Genomic DNA, 24267 nt, shown 5'->3' on the forward strand with positions numbered 1-24267 from the left:
ACCCCAAAAAGAAAGAGAAAAATAGAGTTTATGGCAGGGAATACCGTCGCCGTCACCGACAGAATCTGCTATCAACCAACTTTAGCTACAATACAAATCTTAATGAAAGTTTTTTTGTATTCAAGTCTTATGAATGACATCTCATAGTAGGCGATCATTAACTTGTCTGTTAGCCTTTTATTTACTTCGATTCTTCTTCAAAAAAAAATTAAATTTACCTATATTAAAATGCGATTGTCGTGGTGGGCGCCCGAATCTGATAAAAGGATGAAAATTGCAGTGATAATGGTCAGATTTGATAAAGAAGAAGGCAGTGGTGGTAGTGATCGGACTTGAAGGAAGTGGTGGTGGTGGTGATGATGATGTGGTAGCAACGCCGAATTCGAAGAAGAAAAAGATAGTGGTGGATATGGTGGCCGACTGCGGAAATGAAAAAGATCGGGGAGGAGATAGTGGTGATGTTGGTGGTTGGATTTGAAGGAGAAAGAGGTGATGATGATGGTGACAGTGGTCGAATTTAAAGGAGCAAGATGAGTCGGTAATTATGGTGGCTGACAAGATATAAAAAAAGGAAAGTAAGTGGTGGAGATGGCCATAGAAGAAGAAAATAGTTTGAAAATTGTTTAGAGAAAAGGTAATTATTGTAGATTACTTTCCGGCCAAAAAGTATGCATTTTTCGGTGAACAATATGCAAGATAAACTTTTCACGCACCTGTAAGATGTGAAAAATACGTACTATTACATATTAGCAAAATGTGTTTAATAGGAACATTTTGTAGAAAGTTTAGATATTCAATAGGAACAAGCCTTAGTTTAAAGTGTTTAAGTGAAATTTGGTGTCAAATTTAAGGGGATGTGTATGTATTTGGCCTAATTTTTTTTATAGTATTAAATCTAACAACTAAAATTCATTAAATATTTGAGGGAGATCAGTGTTGATTCTTTTAAAAAACATTGCTTAGAAGTATATTTAGGGGTCGTTTGGTACAGAGACTATTTTATTTTACTTGGAGGCAGGATGAATAATCCCAAATTTAATGGGATATGATGAGATATACATGATTAAATTTGAGATTAAATTTATATCGAATAATAATTTATACCGTCAATCAAATAATATATAAATTTAATCGTGCATCTTATTCTACCTTGTCCCGCCTACGAAACGACCCTTTGTATTATTTTAAAACTATTCCAAACATAAGGATTATTTTACAAATTTTCTCTCTCATTGAATAAAAAATTTCCCAAATTCATTCAGATTACCAGAACCAAAGTCCCTGTGTAACCACAACCCACCCGGACTTGCTTTATTCCATAGCTAAATCTCTCCCTTCTTCACATCGTTCAGTGTTTGACTGAATTTCCTCCTCCTTTTCTCGGTGTGACCCCTCTACCCCTTCTCTCTCCCCCCTTCCTCCCTTTGGGGTCGCGCCAATTCACACACACAGAGAGTTTCTCTTTGTATTTTGTTCCCAATTCACACACAAACACACCAATTTCAAATCGTAAAGGGAAGGTCTTTTGAATCTCATCAATGGCGACAGAGATGGCACAACCAGATGCAGAAGGGATCGACGGAGTTCGAATGACATGGAACGCATGGCCACGAACAAAAGTTGAATCAAGCAAGTGCGTGATCCCAATCGCTACCTCGATCCACTTGATCCGTCCTCATACCGATCTCCCCACGCTCTCTTACCCGCCGCTTAAATGCAAAACTTGTTCTTCAGTTCTCAATCCCTTTGCTCGTGTTGATTTTCAAGCCCTAATTTGGATCTGTCCGTTTTGCTTTCAACGTAACCATTTTCCTCATCACTATTCGGGAATTAATGAAACTAATGTTCCTGCTGAACTTTATCCTCAATTCACCACAATTCAATACACTCTCCCTAACCCGGGCCCGAACCCGACTCAAAACCCTAACCCGGTAGATTTTTCGATTTCGCCAATTTATTTGTTCGTTTTGGACACGTGTATGCTTGAGGAGGAATTGGAATTTGCGAAATCGGCATTGAAACGGGCGATCGGGATGTTACCGGATAATGCTATGGTGGGGTTTATATCGTATGGTACGCAGGTCCAGGTGCATGAGCTAGGGTTTTCGGATATGTCGAAGGTTTATGTTTTTCGGGGATCGAAAGAGTTGTCTAAAGATCATGTTTTGGATCAATTGGGCCTTGGAAGTAGTGTTGGTGGAAGACGGGCCGGTCCTGGCCCAATTGGGGCTCCCAGTATTGGTGTTACCAGATTCTTATTGCCTGCCTCGGAGTGTGAATATACCTTGAATTCTGTCCGTTTCAACTTGGCAATTATTTATTTGTCTCTTTATTTGATGTGTATTGACTTGTTTTGGCGCATTGTTATTTTGTAGTTGTTAGATGAATTGAGCACGGATCAATGGCCAGTCCCACAGGGAAATAGAGCGTTACGCTGCACTGGTGTGGCTTTGAGTGTAGCTGCTGGATTGCTTGGAGCTTGTTTGGCTGGTGCTGGTGCTCGGATCGTGGCCTTAGTGGGCGGACCATGCACAGAGGGACCTGGAGCGGTGAGCCTTTGAATCTGTTTTCACTCTGTTTTGTGCTTGTCATATCACCAGACTCCCGCATTACCCTCTCCCCAACCCAAAGAAGAAAAAGGTTATCTTTGTTCTTTTTGATAAGTAAGATAATTTTAACCTTATCAAAAAGTAAGGTAATTTTATAAATGAAAACCAGCCTCAAGCGATTGCTGGTGTATGGAGACAGTTAGAACCAAAACAAGTGTCCTGACTGACTGCCACTTAAGTGTTCTTCTAAGGCTCATGAAAAGATGCAGTCACCCTGTCTTTTGCCTAATTTTTTAGGCTAAAAGTCATAATCTTGAAATTTATTTGAGTCCGATTAGAGACCTGCATCTTTACGAGAATGGCACTTAATTCGATCCTTAATGGAGAAAAAACAATTTTTTTTGTCTCTATTGCCATTTGTCACCTGGCTAAATTGAATCCTTATTACTGATGAATTTCAATGCCTTTTCCTATTCTTTGACTTATCTCCTCGTTTTTGCAGATTGTGTCAAAAGATCTTTCAGAACCAGTTCGTTCTCATAAGGATCTGCACAAGGATGCAGCACCCTTTTTCAAAAAGGCAGTCAATTTCTATGAGGAACTTGCAAAGCAGCTTGTTAATCAAGGTCACGTCTTGGATGTGTTTGCTTCAGCACTTGATCAGGTTTGTCTCTGTGTTAGCTTTGTCATGGTGACACGTGTTATGTGTCATAGAATCTTATAAGTGAAGGTGCTGGCATTTCTCTAGTTACTAATCATGCATTTGATCCTGACATTCATTTACAGTTATGCTGGGTTCTTAAAAGCTACTACATGTGTATTTTTTTATTAACTGATTGAACAAATATTCCAACATTTGAGCATCATATACGTGGTGCAACATATTGGGCGCTGAGCGTATTAAGTTGTATCATGTGTATATTTATTTTGTGTCCTTATTGGTGTGTTATGCACGTAACTTGAGAGGTTAACTGAGACTGATTAATGCTGCTCGTGAATTGGCAGTAGATGATGTCATGTTTAGTTTTGCAATAACAATTTTGTGTTTCAGGTTGGAGTTGCTGAGATGAAAGTAGCTATTGAAAAAACTGGAGGACTAGTTGTTCTAGCTGAAAGTTTTGGCCATTCTGTCTTCAAAGATTCATTCAAGCACATCTTCGAAGATGGTGAACAGTCTCTTGGGCTGTCCTTCAAGTGAGCTTCCTGAGATGTTATTCTATTTTGTCTCATTTGCAAAGGACGCTATTTTTGCTATGTTTTCAATAAGGCTGTTTTGACCGTGGAAAGATTTCCAACATTATGGACGGGACTATCATACTTCTAGAGGCCCTAAAGCTGAAATTATCTATAATATAAGATATATTTATTTGAAGGTTGTTTTTTGGGTCCAAGCTGTACACCAGCGGGTGGGGGGGGGGGGTGTTTACATAGATAAAGGAAGAGCATGGGTTAAAGTACTCAGCATATGTGAATAAAAAAGAATCTGCCTTGCCTTGTGATAGATGCAGTGCATAGCAAATGAATTCAATGAAGAAATTGATAGTAACTGACGAGGAGTTACTTAATTGTCAACTTGAAGCTATATGTCCAACTTTCTTACCTGTAAATATGTTGTTCCAAGTAAATTCGGCGATCAACTTGAAAATAACCAGTTGAAATCCTCACACTATAGTTAATTGATTTAGTTGGGTCTTAAGGAACTTGATGTACCCAAGGATGTGGCCAAGTGATCAATAAAGTGGATTGAGAACCATGAGGTCTCATGTTAAATTCCAGGGGAGGTAAAATGCTAGGCGATTCTTCTAATCTATTCGATCCTTGGTGGACAGGTAACTCTGGTACTTGTGCTAGTAGGAGATAGCAAGTACCCCCTCGACTATGGAATTAGTCGAAGTACGCGTAAGTTACGGTTATTTAAAAGATAAAACCTTAAGGGACTTGAAAGAGTGGTTATACCTTAGAGAGGAAGTTTTGGTGCATGTCTTCTGGTGTGTTCTATTTATAGTTGGCTTCCTTTCTCTTATTGCATTCTCCACTATGATAAAATACTAAACCCTGGAGCGCTCTTTTCTCCCCACATTCATCCCCAACACAAAAAGGAGATATACCTTGGTAAGTTGGGGAACTTTCATTATGCAAGTGATTCCCATGAATTGTACTCTTACAGAAGAATGTATTTTAATTCATATTATTTGTACTTTTGAGCAGCATAAATATTGTGTAGGACTCTCTCTCTACTGTGATAGATTCATTTTATATTTTAATTCAATGATTTTGTCACTGAATATGATGCATTAAATTGTTTCAGTGGTACATTAGAGATCAACTGCTCTAAGGATATTAAAATTCAGGGGATAATTGGACCATGCACATCTTTAGAAAAGGTTAGTTCAATAAACTTTTGCATATTATCAGTAGTGAGTTATTACCTAATGTTACACAGTTAAGATGTATTCTGAAAGCTTGTTCTCCTGCAAAAAAAAAGTTAACTTTTCCAGTTACAGTTTTGACAGTTGATATTGATAATTTGGTGCTATGCAGAAAGGACCTGCTGTTTCCAGCACGGTTATTGGTGAGGGGAATACTACTGCTTGGAAGCTGTGCGGTCTCGACAAAAACACTTGCTTGACTGTTTTCTTTGATGTTTCATCTAGTGAGAAATCAGACCCTTCAGGCAATCAAAATCCACAATTGTACATACAGTTTCTCACGAGGTACTTGGATCACAAGGAACATTCGCCTCTATTTCTTTCTTATCATTTAGTATAAAAAGAAATTATTATTGCTGAGATTTTGTTATTATTTGATGGATAGGAGATGTGTACTTTATATACACTGTTTCTCCTCTTGAACAAGTCTATATAGTAGGGCAGAAGAGTTACCATGTAACTATTGTTGGTTTTGATGTAAATGCAGTTATCAGAGCCATGATGGTCAAACAAAATTACGCGTCACGACCATTACTAGAAGATGGGTTGATGCTGCTGTTAGCACTGAGGTGTGCGACTGAAAGTTTGAGCTAGAAATATCATTTTTTAGACAATAACTTCCATTACGGTTCTCTTCTGTATCGCTCCAAACCCCAATATATTTTTCCCCAAGAATAGAGAGTAATGTTACTTGTGCCCAAGAATAGAGAGTAATGTTACTTGTGAGTAGTGCTTTGTGAGGCAGCTCTTTTTGTTTACTTGAGATTGCATTTAGGAGAGAAAAAGAGACTGATTACCCTCAATTCCCCTGGCCCCACAAACAAGGAAAAAGGAAAGAAAAATTAAAGAGTTAGAGATTGAAAAGGGAATATAATGTATTATAAACATGTGAAACAGGACCACATTATTCATTCTATTTCATGCGAGTTAATTTTCTATTTAAGACATCCTAAATGATTGGCATTTCTATAACTTTGATGAGTCGATCACCCAACAATTTCAAATTCAGTTGTAAGTCCAATAAAATATTTTCTCCATCGAACTCTTTTTTCCAACAACTATTGAGGATGAGCTTGTCTATAGTTTAATAATATTTTCATGTAGATACAACAACCACCCAGTATAATCCCACTAGTGGGGTGACTCGAACTCACAACCTCTTAGTTGGAAGTGGAGGGTGCTCCCTACTAGAGCAACCCACTCTTGTCAATATTTCCATGCAGATATAACTGGAAATTGTTATTTTGATAGATTCTCTGTATTCCTCTCAAAGTCCTCTGAGAAGGGCTTCCTGCAAAGGGTATCTCGATAAGGAGAATTTCCCTTTTGGGTTTTGCTCTTGCTTCAAGTTGAGGAATTTTTTGTTTGGATTTTGAGGGGACCATACGAGTGTTTGTTAATCTTGACACTGCAATAAATCTATTTTCTCAGGAATTGGTGCAAGGATTTGATCAAGAGGCTGCTGCGGTTGTAATGGCTAGATTAGCTTCTTACAAAATGGAGATGGAGGTATCTTCTCTAGACTATCATTTGTTCTGCACATAGTTTTACAGTAATAGAGTAACAGCATATATGTGAATGCCTACTTGGTTTCATTATTTTATTTGTTGGCCTTCTCAATTCCTTATGGTAGTCTTGCTATTCTTTGGTAAATGGCAAAGCAACAAGGTTAGTTGAGTATGCTTGAAGTAGTGAAGAATTTATCCTTAAAAACATGAATTGTGGTGAAGTATGCAAATTCTTTAGGATTTGCCAATATACGGGTTCTAAAGTTTCTCTGCACTGAACATACTGGATTCAGTTTTCCTCCATTGCAGGCATTGAAGCATCTGTTTACCATAGCATACCTGAACTTCATAATATCCCTCTTCTCCTTTCTGTTTTATTGATAAATTTGGCTAACTGATTTCAGGAAGATTTTGATGCCACAAGGTGGCTAGATCGGAATCTCATTCGTCTCTGCGCCAAGTTTGGTGACTATCGGAAGGATGACCCCACCTCTTTCACTTTGAATCCTTCTTTTTCATTGTTCCCTCAATTCATGTTTCATTTACGGCGATCCCAGTTCTTACAAGTAATATACCTCTGGATGTTCTTTCTTTTCTCTGTCACTAACTTAACAAATTGATATCATGGATGTACAAGTTCTTAATTCTTACTAATGTATGAGTGGCACAGGTGTTCAATAATAGTCCAGATGAGACAGCATATTTCCGCATGTTGCTCAACCGAGAGGGCATAAGCAATGCTGCTGTCATGATTCAGCCAACACTAACGGCATTTCAATTCAATTCACTGCCTGCCCCAGCCTTGCTGGATGTGGCATCCATTGCAGCTGATCGCATTCTCTTGTTGGATGCTTATTTTAGTGTAGTTATTTTCCATGGAATGACAATAGCTCAATGGAGAAACATGGGATACCAAAACCAGCCTGAGCACCAGGTAGGCCTCACGTTTTCTGTCATCCAGTGTTATTATTTTTTTTGTCTTATTTGTGGTAGCTTCAACTTCAATCTGCCGGTGCTTCATGATGAGATCCTGTGCTTTAGCCTTCTCACGTTAAATGAGGAAAACTAGGACATCTCTTCTTCATTCCTCAAGCATGCATAATTTGTGCTAAACTAGCATGATGCAGTTTCATAATGTGTTTGTGAAACAAAGATATGTATTCTTTCCCCCTTTCTCCTCTTTTCAGGCATTTGCACAGCTGTTGCAAGTTCCACATGATGAGGCCCAAGCAATCATCCGTGAGAGGTTTCCTGTTCCAAGACTGGTGGTGTGTGATCAACATGGCTCCCAGGTAATGAATGCATTTTTCAATTTAATTTTTGCTGCCTTGTGCGATGTATAAATGCCCACTTGCCTGTTAAGGAGTAGGATCTACTTTAAGTTCCTAATTAGGAAATGCAAGGACCAGTAACTTCCATCATATCACCAAGTGATGAAGTAGCATGAATATGAGGTTTTTTCTGCATAGTCTTGTTTGCTCTTTGGAATCCCTATTTTTAAACAATCTTTTGAAGTGATTCTTACTCTATATTCTTCTGGTATGAGGTACCATTTCCTGAGAAAGAATCGGACAGGAGGCTGTACCTAAAAAGCTGAAAATTTACATTTGTCTTCTTGTGGTTACTGGCTCATTTTGTTTTAATTGGAATGTAAATGTGACATCTTTTCACTCATGCTGGACAGGCAAGATTCCTTTTGGCAAAATTGAATCCATCTGCTACGTACAATAATGCAAATGATATGGCAGCTGGATCAGACGTGATCTTTACAGACGATGTGAGTCTTCAAGTGTTCTTTGAGCATCTTCAGCGGCTGGCAGTGCAATCTTCTTGATAAGAGAAGAAAGATGGCTGTTAATGCTTGTTCCGATTATGTGAAGATCTTATTGAGTTCGCCTCATCTACCCTGCCAGCTTCTCGTCGAAAGTTCATGATTTTCTTTTCATCATCCATAAGATGAGAGGTCAGACCAAGATATTATTTGGAAACTAGGACTACATATGACATTCTTTCAGGTATAGGGGGGTACTTTTGCTTCCTTTAAAAATAAAGGGTAATGCGACTTTTTTGTTGTCTTTAATTATATGAGAAGGGGGTTATGTTTTAAGTGGAATGTCATGTGTGCTCCCTCAGGCTGTTGAGTTAGAAGATAATTTATGTCGGGAACTTCTTTTTTTGCTAGTCATTACGAGGCAAATAGTTTGTGTCTGCTTTTGTATTGATTCGTAGTTGTAGTTGATTGGATCAAGGCTTGTAGGTCAGGAAGTCTTTGAAGACATTGCTTATTTTGGGCTTAATTTATATTTTAAGGTATCGGGTATACATACATGGACATTTGCTTCCTTTATTTCATGTTACTCAAGTATCAGAGCTGGCCAATGCGCTCACTCTATTTGACTGATTTTATAATCAAATTTGGGTTCAATATATACCTTTCAATTAGTCTTTTTTCTAATGGAGAGATTTGACAATCTTTCGTGTGATGATATTTTTCTAAGCATCGGGCATGTGATAATGTTTAAATGATTTTGTACTTTACCCACAATTTTAAGGGGTGTTAAATGGGTAGGTTGAGTTGAATCAGTAAATTTTGATTGGCGGATGTCATTAGTTTTGGCCAACCAGCCAATTTTGTATTTTACCCACACGTCGAGCTGAATCAGTAAATGGGCGAGTTAAGTGGTTAATTTTGACTTACAATTGAGTTTAGCTGATACTTTCTATATTTGGGTCCAAAAACTCATTATTTTATTTTTTTCTATCATCTTATCATTTTCTATTATTAAATAATCTTATTTAATTTTTCGTCTTGCCTTTTTATATAATAATAATTTTATCCGATATTTTATTTTTTTGGTAATAATATAATTTTATTTTTTATATAGTTGGTGCATTACTACGAAACGATACCTCCTCCGGTTCACAATAAGTAATTTTTTTGTCTTTTTTTTGTGGTCCAAAATAAGTGATTTTTTCAGATTTCAAGAATGAATTAATTATTTTTTTCCTACATTATCCTTGGAGTAAATAGTGTTGGAGTATGTGTTAGAAGTGTTTATGTGAATAGATAGTTTCATTACTAATTAATGTTAAACGGGCTAAAAAATCACTGGACCAGGGAGAATATTAAGTATGCAACGAATATATTCATACTGTATAATAAGATAGATTGTATAATAAGATATTTTAAAAGTCATCTTCCATAAAAAATCTATAGTGCCGTGATTGTTTTCTCAAAACATTGGTCAAAACAATGAAGAAACACCATTTCCTTATCATCTCTTTACCAGCACAAGGTCACATAAATCCCACTCTCCAGCTCGCCAAAATACTCGCACGCGCCGGTGCACGTTGCACCTTCGTCACATCCGTCCACGGCTTCCGCAAAATGAACAACCTACCGTCCATCGACGGACTATTCTACGCCTCCATCTCTGACGGCCACGACGACGGCAGGCCCAAAGAAATGTACTTCGGTGACTATTTAAACGATTTCAAGCGCGTGGGATCGGAAAACCTCAAAAACCTTCTTCACAAATTTACCGACGACGGCTATCCAGTTACTTGCTTAGTGTACACAATTCTCTTCACTTGGGTTGCCGAAGTGGCGCGTGAATGTCACGCGCAATCTGCATTTCTGGCCATTCAATGTGCTACTGCGTTTGCCATTTATTACAATTTGTTTACTACCAATAACGGGATTTACAGCTCGACTACTGAAATTGAGCCCTCATTTCCAATAAAATTACCGGAATTGCCACTAATTTCTCGTGATGATATTCCTACGTTCCTGTTACAGAGTGATTCGGCTTCTTCTTTTATGATCCCTGTAATGAGAGAACACATAAAAATTCTCGAAAGTGATTCAAATCCTCGTGTTTTAATCAACACGTTTGACGCGTTAGAAGAGAAATCACTGAAGATTTTGGAGAAAATTGGGGTATGTTCAATTGGTCCTTTGATTCCTTCAGCTTTTTGCGATGGAAATGATGTTAATGACAAGTCTTTTGGATGCGAACTGTTTGATAAATCTGAAAATTATTCACAGTGGTTGGACTTAAAAGCTGAGGGTTCAGTTGTTTATGTATCATTTGGGAGTTTAGCTGTGTTAAAAGAGGAGCAAAAGGAAGAGATTTTGAAGGGTTTATTGGAAAGTGAAAGGCCATTTTTATGGGTAATTAGATCAAGCAATGAAGATGATAAGATCAAGAATGAAAATTATGGCTTGAATGGAAAAGGGATGATTGTCCCTTGGTGTTCACAAATGGAGGTACTAAATTTTATCATAAAATTATTTTTTGTCACATTAAAGCATGGCGAAATAAGTGTGTTCAAACTTGAAATAAGTGAAAAAATTTCTCGTATTCATTATATGTTATACACCTTTAAAACATAATATTTTGCCTATATATGCTGTGTAATTTTTCGACGAAGAATGGTCAATTGACCACCTTTTAAGACATCTAGCTGCATTTTACATAGTGAATAAAGTTTAATGACTTTACTATTATTGTGGGTATATTCAATTATTTTAACGGGTAAAAAAGTATTTCGCAACTTTTACTATTATAATGGATTAAGTTTAATTACTTTAACGTGATACAAAATATTTGTAGCTTTATTATTATACTCCCTTCGTCCTAATTTATGAGACAATATTTGATTTTCGAGAGTCAAACGAATTATTTTTTACCATAGTTTTTCATATACCTTTTAATTATTTTAAAATTTTAATTAATGTGACTTATACTACTTTTTACGTAATTTTTAAATATGTAAATTTTATTTTAAAAAACTAAAAAATTCTATGTCTAAATGCACAGTCAAAATTAAAATGTTTGAATCTTGAAAAACAAAAAGTGTCACATGGGATAGAGGGATTAATAGATAAATCATATGATTATCTTATCTAAAAATTTAAACTGTTAGGTGAACGTATTTGGTTATTAGCTTAATTAATGATATCTTTTCAACAGATACTTTTTCATAAGTCAATCGGATGTTTCGTGAGTCATTGTGGATGGAATTCGACACTAGAAAGTATAGCATTGGGCGTGCCGCTGATTGGGTATCCACAGTTCTCTGACCAAGTGACAAACATCAAGATGGTGGAGGAAGTTTGGGGAACAGGTGTGAGAGCTAGAGCAGAAGAAGGAATTGTCAAAAGAGAAGAGTTAAAAAGGTGTTTGGAAATTTTAATGGGGAATGGAGAGAAAGGGAATGAAATAAGAAGGAATGTGAAGAAATATGGAGATTTGGCTATGGAAGCCGTGAGAGGAGGTTCCTCACATTATAATTTGAACAAGTTTTTAGATAGTTTTTGAGGCATTTTTCTCTCTTTGATGATTTTCAACTTCGTGTCATTATTTATTTGAGGCTCGACTAATCCGGATTTGCAACGAAAAATTTGGGGGTGAATCTGCTCTCCATCAAGAGTGACTTCATATTGAGGGTTTGAATTCTAAATAGCTGATTAACTAACGATGGGAGAATACTTAGCACTCTGTCACAACTTTTAGCTTGTTTGGTATGAGGGATAAGTGATAATTAATTTCGAGATTAAATTTGAGATGAGTTTATCTCATATTTGATTGGGATAAAATTGTGATATAACTAATTCCGGGATTGTAATGTTTTTCTATCCCTATAGAAGGGTGGGATAACTAATCCCAGGATAATTAATCATGTGATAACTTATTTCCGTAATTGTGAGGCATTTCTCAATCTTGAATTGAGGAAATAAAATGACTCCTAAATTTGGTGCTTTGGATGATGATGTTCAATTCTCCTCTGACAATTCTTATGTATTGGAGATCTCAATCCAAAGGAAAAAAAAAGCTTTAGTTTCTATTTATGGAAGTTAAAACACATCCGCTTTCATAATTCATTTACACTTATTGAAATCAAATGTGGCATTGTAGAGGTGGCAAATGAGTTGTTTTGATTTGGTCAAGATGGACGGACTCATTAAATGGGTTATTGTCAACCCTATCCAAAGTTCACTTGAGTTAAGATGGGCTGAGTCAAGCAGGGCTAAACTAATGGGTTGTAACTCAAATGGTGTTTATGTCAACTCATGCAAAATAATTTCTTTCCTCAATTTGGATTTAGAATTGTATTTGATAATTCTTCATCTTATAATACTAACAAAGATCAGAATAATAAAAAAATAGTAAAATTACAACTTCCCCCCCACGCCAACCCCCGTCCCACCACCACAACCCCTCACCCTACTTCCCGAATCTCCACCCACCCTAAATAGAAATATTATTTAGAGTACTTTTTTAAATGTTGGTGATAGAGTATTTTTCTTTTTCATGATGTAGAAAAAGTATTTTCTTTTTTCACAAAATATGTATTTTTTTTTATGTTGTAGAAAAAGTATTTTATTTTGTTTCAACAAAAAGAGTATTTTCTTTTCATGATGTAGAAAAAAATATTTTTTTCCGCAAAATTATACTTTCTTTTCCTGTTGTAAAAACGTATTTTCTTTTAATGTTGTAGATAGAGTATTTTTTTTTCATTTCAACAAAATGAATATTTTTTTTTTATGATGTAGAAAAAGTATTTTCTTTCATTTTAATAAATAAGTACTTTCTTTTCATGATGTATAAAAAATATTTTCCTTTTCACAAAATGAGTACTTTCTTTTCATGTTGTAGAAAAAGTATTTTCTTTTGTTTCAACAAATAAAGTACTTTCTTTTCATGATGTAATAAAAGTATTTTTTTTTTTATAAAATGGGTACTTTCTTTTCCGGTTGTAGATTTTTTTGCTTTTATCAATAAAAAAAATATTTTTTTCATGTAGTAGAAAAAGTATTTTCTTTCATTTCAATAAAATGAGTACTTTATTTTATTTTATTTCGATATCTAAAAAAATAGCTCAGTATCCGTCCTTTATTTTATTGATATAAATTTAATTTATTATTTTTTCTGTAGTGATAATGTATTTCTTCTTTATTTTTAGATTTTTTTCATATTTGATGATTATTGTCAACAACAGTTAATTAAATAAATCATTCGACATCGTGAAAATAAAATATTCATTTTGTTGAAATGAAAGAAAATATTTTTTCTAAATTATGAAAAGAAAGTATTCTAAATAATATTTTTATATATTTATGGTGGGTGGTCGGGGTGGGGTTGGGTGGTGGGTGGGTGAGAGTGGGGGGTGAAGTGCGGATGGGGTGGGGTAAGGGTTGCGTGGGGGGTGGAGGTAGGGGAAGTGCGTGGTGGATGGGGTGGGGTGGTGGGGGTTGGCGGAGATGTGGAAGGTTGAAAAAGAGTTTTGGAAAATATTTTTCCTTTTCTTGATAGGGAAAATATTTTCCTGCAATTGGAGAAAAATGAGTTCATAAAGAAAATATTTTTCAAACATTTAAAGCAACAAAATATGAAAAAATTAGAAAATATTTTTGAGAACATGGACTAAGGTAAAACTCTAAGATTGAGTATTTCCATGAGTCAATGTTGGACATCATCATGTGTTCATTTCATCATCATGATTCATGATGGGTTAACTTAGGCTAACCCAAAACAGCTCATTTTTAAAATCCTAGCTTAAATCCATTAAAACTTGGACGGGTTAAATGAGTTTGGGTTAGTTTTGCCACCCCTGTGGCACCAACTCACAAAGCTGTATTTAACACACTGCAATCAAATGGAGTAATGAAATATTTTGCAATTAAAAATATCAAATAATGAATACAAGAAAATAATGTGGTTCTTAACAATTAATTGAAACTCTTTAACCAGGAAGATAATTTTATGGTGATAAATAAAAGGTACTGTCGCAGAACCATAAATTAATTGTACCCTAAGATATTGAATTAAAAATTTAGAAACTTATTAATAAGATTTACTGTAGAATTAATGTCACCATATAAGGAAATGATGAAGCTTTATTACAAATTAAAAATGTCAAAAAATAAGTACAAGGAAATAATGACGTTTTTAAAAGTTACTTTTAATTGCAGTTTATTAAGCATGCAGTGCATTTACCAGAAATTTTATTTTGTACTAGACTCACCTATTATGTGACTGACACAACTTATATGAGACTCCTTTAAAACTTTGCCACGTGGATTTTGGGTCCCACTTTAAGTAAAAATTTGCCAACTCCCAGCCCTTGCCCTTAAAAAGGATAAAAAATTAATTAACATCTTAATTTGATGGAATTCTAAATCCGAACAACAACCACAACAACAACAATCCAGTGAGATCTCACAAGTGCAATTTAGGGAGGGGGATGTGTACGCAGACCTTAACCCTACCCGAACAAAGAAAAATAAATAAATTCCAACTGAAGCCTTAAGCAACTAAGCAGCAAATTAGCCCCCCCCCCCCCCACCCCTCACCCAAAAAAAAAAGAAAAAGAAATTTGGATGGTAAATAATTACTTATTCAAACAAAAAGTTGCATAAAAATTCAACGGAAAAGCTTAAATTTACCTATGAAATCTTCGATCTTCTCTGTATTTACTTTCCATTTACCTTTTGGCCCATGAAATTCCTACACAATTAATTTTGTTAAATATTTGCCATCCCCAATATTATTCAGCTTGGTTCTAACTTCTAACATTTACCTTCGTGGAGCCCCGTTGTAAAATGAAAGATCCAAGTTTACTCTTAAACTATCAAATGGGTTTATATTTACCTTCTATTTTACTTTCATCGTTGAAAAGAAAATTTCATTTCGGTGTTGAATTAAACTAAAAATATTGATATTTTTGGATTTGTCTTTATAAAAATTTGACTTTCCTAAGAAAATTTTCAATCTCTTTTTAAAAGTATTTTCTCATCCATAGTTAGAGAAATTAGAATATCATGAATTAGGAGAGAGAGTGGTCCCATTTTTTGGGATATTTTTCATTAGTTATCATGTTTATTTGAAACAAATAAAATATAATATAAAATAGAAATTAAATATCTTCTTTTAAAGCTTAACTAGCATTAAACTAATCCTGTAATTGACAAATTGAATAAATTCAGTTTTCCATTTCTTTTACATTCATTATAAATCGCGTTTTGTAATAGCATCTTGAGTGCAAGTAAGATATCGCATTGTTCCAATACGCCTTAAAAATCGCATTCTTTAAGCGATTTATAACCCGCATTTAGTCAATGCGTTTTGTAAATCGCATTCTTTTGATTTATTAGGCTCAGCCAAAAAAACTCCTGGACACTTGGGATTCGCCTACATCTGACGCTTAGCTTCTCTCGTCCGGCCCGGCCTCCGGCGAATTTGACTGGTAACTTACTCTCTCTCTCAAAATCCTCAGTGATTTTTCAAAAGTTAATACTTTTGTGCCGATATTGTTCAATAAATTTTTGGTACTACCAATTTTCCAAATTCAATCGCCTTCACTCTTTCGGTTAACTTTTGCTACTGTTGCATTGATTTCAATCTCTTGGTACTATTGAACAATGAGTGCTGGCTTTGCTTTCTACACATTTTTTCAGTTTTATTTGTCCAATTGTGGTTCATGTCCTAGAGTTATTTCTTTTTTCTTATTTTTTTGAGTGATGTATTGAACAACTTGCCAGTGTGAGCTTGCTCACATTGCTGGTGCCAAGCTTAGATAAGGGAGGAGGGTCGATGCAGGCTCACTCTAACTTGTTTAGGATTTAGGGGTAGTTGTTGCTGTAGTGATGTTTTAACTTTTCGAAAAATCTGTATGCGAAACACTAGAGTTATACAAACCTAGAATAGCCTCTTGCCATGTGACCAGGAGGTCACGGATTCGAGCCGTGGAAACAGCCTCTTGCAGAAATGCAGGGTAAGGCTACGTACGATAGACCCTTGTGGTCCGGCCCTTCCCCAGACCCGCGCATAGCGGGAACTTAGTGCACCGTGCTGCCCTTTTTAGAATATGCTTTGGCCATTTTAAGACTCAAATTTAAATGCTTTTCAACATAATTTTGTTGCACTAATAGGTCAATGGGGGTTGAAGCGGAAAGCGAGAAGTGAAGCGCACGATTGACGACATTAAAAAAGTACCAAAGATACATGAATTTAGCACTCTAATGATCAAATGGCAATTAAAATAACTAATTTCAGTATGGAATAAACTGTAATGGTGATATTGATCTAACTCCTCAATGTTGAGATTCAAATAATTGACTGTTTCTCGTTAGATCACTTTGTGCATCATTGTTTGAAGCACACACTTCTATGAAGCTTCATGCCTTCACTCATGAAGCAATAACCCCTTGCTTTGCATGGTTTCATTGCTTTAAGCAACGAAGGGATGGCTTTTAATAATGAAACTCTTCTAATGTTTTAATTCACCATTGTCTTTCCTCCACTTTTTATTTTATTTTTTAGTTGCATTTTACATTTGAATGCTATACAAACATTATCTTTTTATAGACTCAGTGCACATGTGATGCACAACTAGACATACTTCAGTAAGTTTCTAGGTTAATCAACTCTCTATATATTGAAATTTGAAAGAAATGTTCAAAATCTTCTCTGCTTTGCTCTTTCTTTTCAATTATTTTTTCCTAATTCCCATTAGTTCCGTAGTAGTTTTAGGGATTTTGATGTTTCTACTCTCTCCATCCCCTACAGTGGTTTCAGACTCAATATGAAGTTTAAGACATAAACTTATAATTTATGTTAGTAGCCGGAAGAAAATATTAAAATGATGGTAGAAAAGTTAGTTTGGTAGACAAAACATCACATCGAAGTTTAAATTTGAGTAATTGAATGAATGTTAATTCTTAATAGTTGAAAGTAGTATAGAATATTATTATGATTACAATGGTATCAAAAATTTTGAGACGTCCGAATGAAAGAAATACCATATAAATTGGAATTGATGGAGTTTATTTTTTGCATCTTTCTTTCCATTCTAGTCCTGTCCCATAGTTTTGTGCCCTTATCAACAGATCGGTATTCTGAATCAATAATTATTTATGGTGCTCAGGACTCAGGAGAAAGTATAGCTAAGTACAGCAAAAAGTTGAAAATGATCAACGTTTTAGGAAACATTAGAACAATTCGGCCGTCCAACTTAAAAGATGAGCAATGGAGACATGTTATTCACAGATACCGAACCTTGAGTCTTGGAATTGATTTACTCTTAGTAACCTATTATTTCAACTTACATAAGCTCCAGATCAAGCCAGCTGAAAGGATTATAAAGGAAGATATTCATTACATTAAAGGAAGTAATGTACTCTTTTTTGTCACTTCCTTTGATGGATATGGTGTGGCAATTGTAGATAAAACTATGAGATGCATAAAAAATGAAAGAAAATTATATGAAAGCATTAATATAGAAAAAGTTTTGTAAAAGCATGATCCTCTAAAAAGACACCCAGTCTTGTATGAAATAGTTATCACAGTGTAGAGGTGCTCCAAAAATTTACAAAGAACACAAAATTTCTTAATTAAAACGTCATTGATTTCCCTCTTCGGCTCTTCCTAAGTAGTCCATTGAAGTGCCTGCATCCAATGCTCTACGTACTCGTCCTTTCCTCATGAGATAATTTCTCTAATATTGGCAGGCATTACTCATTCAATTCCAGTCCTGTTCCACAATATTAGACCATAGCCAATATGCAACCAGACAATAAAATTCTATTATCTTCTGGTCTTGCAAGTTTCTTCTGATATTGTGTTTGCAGAAGTCCCCCTTCCTGCTCCCTCTATATTTGAACAACTGCTTCCTTTTGCTAGCAGAATATAGCATCTCCCTCTCCAAAATCTAATTCTGGTGTCTGTGGAAATTCGTTTTTTCACATATTTGTAATGCCTCTTTTAAAGAAAATGGACCTTCAGCTTAATGTATATAATGATTTATGGTGAATATTATTCTAAATTATGTAATGATTTGGTGGTATTTGCTAAGTCAGCCTTTGGGCATCTCTATGCACTTATTATTTATCTTTTTCTATTGCTTAAAAAGTAACGCCGTTTTGAAAAGTATTTGCTGGAAAAATTTGGCTGAACCAAAATATGTTGGATTACCAGATTCTGTTATAATGGAAAGGGTTTTGGGCAGTCTTGCCAAGTTTTGATTCCATTACCTTATGTCAAGTAGTATTTAACAACTAGCATCTCACTGTTCCAGGTTTTCTTCTCCAACAAAGTATTCCAACATTTGACATGCTTGGTGAGCATCCATGAGTTCTCAAAGCGCTAATTCAGTTGAAGACATTTTTGACTCGTCATTGAATCTAGAGGACACTCATTACAAGGAAGGCTACTCCCAAGGCTATTCGGATGGCCTAGCCTCTGGTAAAGATGAAGGCAACCAGGTGGGGCTCAAAACTGGGTTCGAAGTAGGTGAAGAATTGGGTTTTTACAGAGGTTGTATTGATGTTTGGAGTGCTGCAATCGTAGCAGAGCCAACCTGTTTCTCATCCCGAGTGCAGAAAGGCATCAAACAGATGGATGAATTGCTTTGTAAGTACCCCTTCTCTGACCCAGAGAACGAGTCCGCCACTGAGATTACTGACTCTTTGAGATTGAAATTTAGAGCTATTTGTGCAACGCTGAACTTTAGACTGGAGTATGATGGGTACCCCAAAGCCTCTGGGGTCGAGAAGTCTGGATTCTAATTGGTTATCAATGGTCTGATCAGGTACTTTCCTTGTAGACAAAATATAAATGCATTAAGGTGGTTAAAAACTGACATTAATTTAAATATCAGTGTTGAAAAGATTCCTGCCGGAAGGTATATGTACATGCTAGCTTTATATATGGCTCCCTGTCATGTTGTGTCCTTATATATCTATATATTGTACACACACAAAAAAAAAAATTTCGCCGTTGGACTACAAACTTGTATACTTTGAGATCAGATATTTATGGAAAGATACTTTCAACGGTTGTAGGATAACTAAAACCAAAGATTTCTAATCAAATAAATAGGTTAGGTGGCCTCCTTCTCCCTCCATCAAAAAAAGAAAATAATGCTAGTTAGTGGTAGTTGTGTCAACTCCATACTTGGTCGATAAATGCTCACATGATTGGTAAAAAACTATGATCGCTATTATCAGTTGCTTTGCTATATGTTTTTTGATAAGGAAAAAATATAGCACATCAACTGATAATAGCTATCATAGTTCTTTACCAATCAGTTGCTGTGCTCTAAAACTTTGATAGAAAATGACTAATTCCAATCATGGGATTGTTGGAAGGTCGTTATGGTGAAGAGGGTCATTTATAGTTAAACCTATTTTTGCTGAATCTTCCTCCATTCGCATAGCTATAGATGATAATGGGGATAATCTCATTGATGGTCTTTCATCTTTCTTCTTTATTGCATCATAGTCACCAAACTATTTTTGTAATGAAAAAGTCACTCAACCTTATCCAAGTATCACACAAAGTTACTAGATTATTTTTTTGCTACAAAAATGGCCACTCAACTTTGCGCAAGTATGATAGAAAGTCACTAGGAGGAAACAACGATGTGGTGATAGTGGACATAATATTATTTCTATGATACTTAGGCAAAAATGTGTGTCTTTTTGGTTACAAAAGAAAAACTTATTACCTCTTGTGATACTTAGACAAAGTTGAGTGACTTTTTCGTTACAAAATTAGTTTAATAACTTTTGTGCAATAAAGTAATAGGTAAGTGATCATTAGTGAAATTAGATTGATGAATCCCCATTACTGACCTGGGGTCTTGCCATTTAATTGTTGAACAAGGACTAAATTCCGAATTAGTTGGCTCGACTATACGGACTCTTTATATGCATCCCATTCTGTTTAAGTCTAATACAAAATAAACAAGAAGTATTTTAATTCTCTTGCTGCTAAATCCAAAGAAAAAGATGTAGAAGAAAGAAGGAAAGCAATCATTATCAAAGACCCCAGTAGTAAGAATCTTGAGTACTTTTCTTTCTTTTGTTTTTCCTGAAAACCAATGTTCAAGTATTAAATATTTGAGGTTGTACATCTATAAAAAGCATTTTTCCTTCTTGAAAATTACTAGTGATAGGTGATTGCCAAGGATTAAGGCTAGGGTCAAGAGGTGGTACATTCAAGCTCTTGTAGATAGTGATGTTTGTAAGCATTAACGATCTATTATTTGTGTAAGCATTAATTATCTGATAGTGTAAATAGATACCTAAAGAAATCACCTTTCTAGAAAAGCACATTTTACTTCATTATATTGAACCCTGATATGCAAAACTTGTTGAGTATCGGATTTGTTGGCTACAAGTTAGTTTTCCTTGCTAGTCTTGCGCACCTCCAGTAAAATAAACATATCTCGATACTTACTAGAAAACGATATTTCACTTCTTGAAGATAAGTAGTATAAGTGATTGTCTAGGTATAAGATTAGGATCAGGATATTGTGCATTGAACTCTAGTACATAAGTGATTATTCATGTTAAGATTATGGTTTGAAGACGGTGCATTCGAGATCTTCGTAGATAAGTACTTTCTAGGGTTATGATTACTATTTAGAGGAAGTGCATTTAAGTTCTAGTAAGATAATTAAGTCATCATCTACAGTATGCTTAGTCTAAATTATCTTAGTGATTTATTTAATCCTGTTTGTTAAGTGATTTTCTAGGGTTAGAGTTAGGAGATATTGCATCAAAGCTTTAGTACAAAAACGGTTCTCTAAGGTTAGTGCGAGGGTTAAGACATAGATCTATAGTAAATAAGTGATCTACTTTAGCCTAGGATTAGGAGGTGATGTATTCAATCTCTTGTAAATAAATGACTTCCTAGTTTTAGGGTTAGGGTTAGGAGACTAGGCTTGACGTAAGTGGAGACCTAACACCCCAAATGTATTTTTCTCATAGAAACATGCATGACCTACGCTTGGTAAGTGTTTTAAATGATGATTTCGATGATTATGGGCGAGAAAGTCTATGTGGGGATGAGCATATGCATGGGAACTAAACAATAAATGTATTTTGAGATAGTAAATGTGCTATAAACTTTCATATAAGTCCTATGACATGTAAGTCATTAATAATGCACGTATGCTTAGTCTAAATGCTCTAAGCATTTTCAACATCCGTAATGCATATGCAACAACAACAACAACCCAGTAAAATCCTACAAGTGGGGTATGGGGAGGGTAGAGTGTACACAGACCTTATTCCTACCCCAAGGGGGTAGAGAGGCTGTTTCCGATAGACCCTCGGCTCAAGGAGACGAAAAAGACAACATCCGTAATGCATGATTGCATGTAATTACGTTAGCATCATAAACAGGTTATGGACCATCTGATGCTCGCACAGTTTGGTTAGAACTTTAGGTAACTTTGAGCCATTGTTGACTGTGGTGTGAGCTTGAGTCGCTATGGACTGTTAGGTGCTTGCATAGCTTGCTAAGCTATGATTTTAAGTATACGAGTTATCCATAACTTCACGAGATATACAAGCATCATGATTATTGCATATGTTGATTCTTATTAAAACACTTGTACCAACTTTTAGAGGCGGCTCCATGGGTGCCCATTAAATTTCTTACTCCATTTATTTCCATGCCCTACAGATTCAGTCGTCCCTCTAGATGCTTCAAGTTGTACACCACTCCATTTGCTTCTACCTGTGAGCCCTCCCTTATGATTGTGTGGCGGCATTTTAAATTATTCTTATTCTTTATGCATAGTTGGGTTATATCCCGCACAGTTGATGTATTTTGATACATACTCTTATAGGCTCCTTGACTATATTTGTGAGTCTACGTACATGCTTTTGGTTTTGTTTGTATTGCAATGTCCCTTGCTCAGACTTGTTCTGTTTTTTTTATGTCCCGCTAGATTTAGATAACCTCTAATGCGTTAAAGACAAACACAAAGCAATGGAATGAAATGGGTCCGAATGGAATAGATATAGTATTGTCAGCCTTACCTAGTTAGGAATTGATGCATTGTTATTGCCTTGTTGGTGTGGTAGTGTTGAACAACTCCTCATATATTCAAAGTTCCACCTTCCAAAATTAGATAATTTCTATTAGCAGCCACAGTCTTTGTAAACCTTTGGTCCTTGATCAATTCTTCCATATTATAGGCGGATCCAGAATTTTAAGTTTATATGAAGTGAATTTTTTAATACATATACAGTGCCTTGAGCCAAAGATATTGGGTTTCTGTCGGACACGTAACTTGTATTGTGGCTCTGCCCCTGTTCCATTAAACTTGTTGATGGGGCGCCAACATGAAAATCGCCACTTTTATCTTCAATATTCTCAGTTGTTGACTTTAAATTAGATGGAGGAGATGGAGGGTCAAAAGTTTGATGTTGTATCTTCCTTCCGTTAAGTTTAGCCATTTTGAGTTTAGCAACTTGTGAGATTATATTGGATTTTGTTGTTGTTGTTGTGGTTAGCTTTGGCAAGGAGGGGTAGATGTATGCCTAAGAAGTCTTGGGAAGAGGTGATTAGGTGGGACGTGACGCGGTTGGAGCTTACTGAGGACATGAGCCTTGATAGGAGGGTGTAGAGGTCTAGGGTCAGGGTAGAAGGTTAATAGAGAACGTTTCCCTTTGTTTTCCTCTGTTCAGTAGCATTAGTGCTAGTTTGATATCTTTATACTCTTAGATTGCTATTATTACCTACCATTTCATTGCTACCTTTGCTTCGGCTTTCTTTTATCATGTTCTTGTTACTACTTGTTGCCATTACTTCTTTTCGTCCTTTCTTTAGCCGAGGGTCTTATCGGAAACAGTCTCTCTGCCCTTCCAGGTAAGGGTGTCAATGGTTCGGTTCGGCCGGTTATTTTATATAATTGGTACCATACAAATTTTTCGGTTATTCTATTATGTATAACCAAAATTAGACTTTTCGAAGCCATCCCAATCATGTCGGTTTCTCTTCGGTATCAGTATGGTTAGGTTAGTTTTCGGTATTTTTTTAAATATCATGTAAAATTACCAGCACAAGTAGAATGCAATAACATACGTTCTTTTATAGGATTTAGCAAAACTCTCTAGACATTTTTACTGTTTAAAGGGTGATGAATTAAAAAAAATGAAAGATGGTTAGAGTATAGATCTATCAACTATTCTACAACAACGTAAAAGAAACCAAGCAAAGACAAAGAAAATATAAATCACATGAGTGAAAAGATATTAACCAAGCTGAGACTCAAGAATAAATTCTATAGAAGATTAAATATTCAAAAAGATAAATCTAAATTATATGAAAGGAAACATATTCAATACATTGTAGTTTGCTACTCATTATCGCTAGAATACTTTGTGTCTTGCTAATAAAGATACTTGAAATAACTTAGTTTAAGTAGATGTAGCATAATAGGTTTTAGGAATTAGTATTTTGAGTTTAATTACTTGTTGGCTTGTAATAGTTTGCATAATTCCAAGGCCTAAAGAAAAATTTAATGCATTATTATTTTTAAACTTACTAGATCAATATATTTTTCACATGTAAAATTTATTCGGTACGGTTCGGTATTTTTTCGATTTATTTTTATAAAATAAAAAACCTACCCTAATTATCGGTGCGGTTATAGATTTATATAAAAACCTATTGTTTCTTAAAAAGAAACCTAAAAATCGATTTGGTACGGTACGATTTGGTCGGTTTAGTCGGTTTTCGAATATCCATTGACATCCCTACTTCCAGGGTAGGGGTAATGCTGCGTGCATCTTACCTTCCCCATACCCCACTTGTGAGAATTTACCGGGTATGTTGTTGTAGTATAACCTTAACAAACCTTTAGCTTGTCTAACATCAAGTTCATTGGAAATTCAAAAATCCAACTAGAATTTCAGAAACCATATTTCACGACGCATATTTTGAGTTTGTAAATCCAAAAATCAACTTATGACACCAC

General features: G+C 35.4%; 2 protein-coding genes and 2 long non-coding RNA genes across 4 annotated transcripts; all 4 read left to right on the top strand.

Annotated features, from left to right (window-relative positions):
• The first annotated feature begins 1262 nt into the window (after nucleotides 1–1262).
• Nucleotides 1263–8818, top strand: LOC104113942 (protein transport protein SEC23 E-like). The gene is made up of 12 exons (XM_009624263.4): nucleotides 1263–2294; nucleotides 2376–2549; nucleotides 3052–3213; nucleotides 3601–3743; nucleotides 4858–4933; nucleotides 5091–5263; nucleotides 5466–5547; nucleotides 6410–6487; nucleotides 6891–7052; nucleotides 7157–7420; nucleotides 7674–7778; nucleotides 8171–8818. Exons 1-12 carry the CDS (start codon nucleotides 1539–1541, stop codon nucleotides 8318–8320), a joined length of 2325 nt encoding a protein of 774 aa, XP_009622558.1. The 5' UTR covers nucleotides 1263–1538; the 3' UTR covers nucleotides 8321–8818.
• Nucleotides 5670–6020, top strand: LOC138910755 (uncharacterized). The gene is made up of 2 exons (XR_011415888.1): nucleotides 5670–5789; nucleotides 5844–6020. It is a non-coding gene; the product is annotated as an uncharacterized lncRNA (long non-coding RNA).
• Nucleotides 8819–9666: 848 nt separating the features above from the next.
• On the top strand, nucleotides 9667–11967 carry LOC104113941 (UDP-glycosyltransferase 75C1-like). The gene is made up of 2 exons (XM_009624262.4): nucleotides 9667–10756; nucleotides 11463–11967. The coding sequence occupies exons 1-2, from the start codon at nucleotides 9740–9742 to the stop codon at nucleotides 11808–11810; spliced, it is 1365 nt and encodes a 454-aa protein (XP_009622557.1). The 5' UTR covers nucleotides 9667–9739; the 3' UTR covers nucleotides 11811–11967.
• A 3441-nt stretch (nucleotides 11968–15408) lies between these two features.
• On the top strand, nucleotides 15409–19280 carry LOC104113940 (uncharacterized). The gene is made up of 2 exons (XR_011415889.1): nucleotides 15409–15738; nucleotides 18568–19280. It is a non-coding gene; the product is annotated as an uncharacterized lncRNA (long non-coding RNA).
• The last annotated feature ends 4987 nt before the right edge of the window (nucleotides 19281–24267 follow it).

Source organism: Nicotiana tomentosiformis, chromosome 5 (genome assembly GCF_000390325.3).
Source record: "Nicotiana tomentosiformis chromosome 5, ASM39032v3, whole genome shotgun sequence".
In the NCBI taxonomy this organism is placed as follows: Eukaryota; Viridiplantae; Streptophyta; class Magnoliopsida; order Solanales; family Solanaceae; genus Nicotiana; species Nicotiana tomentosiformis.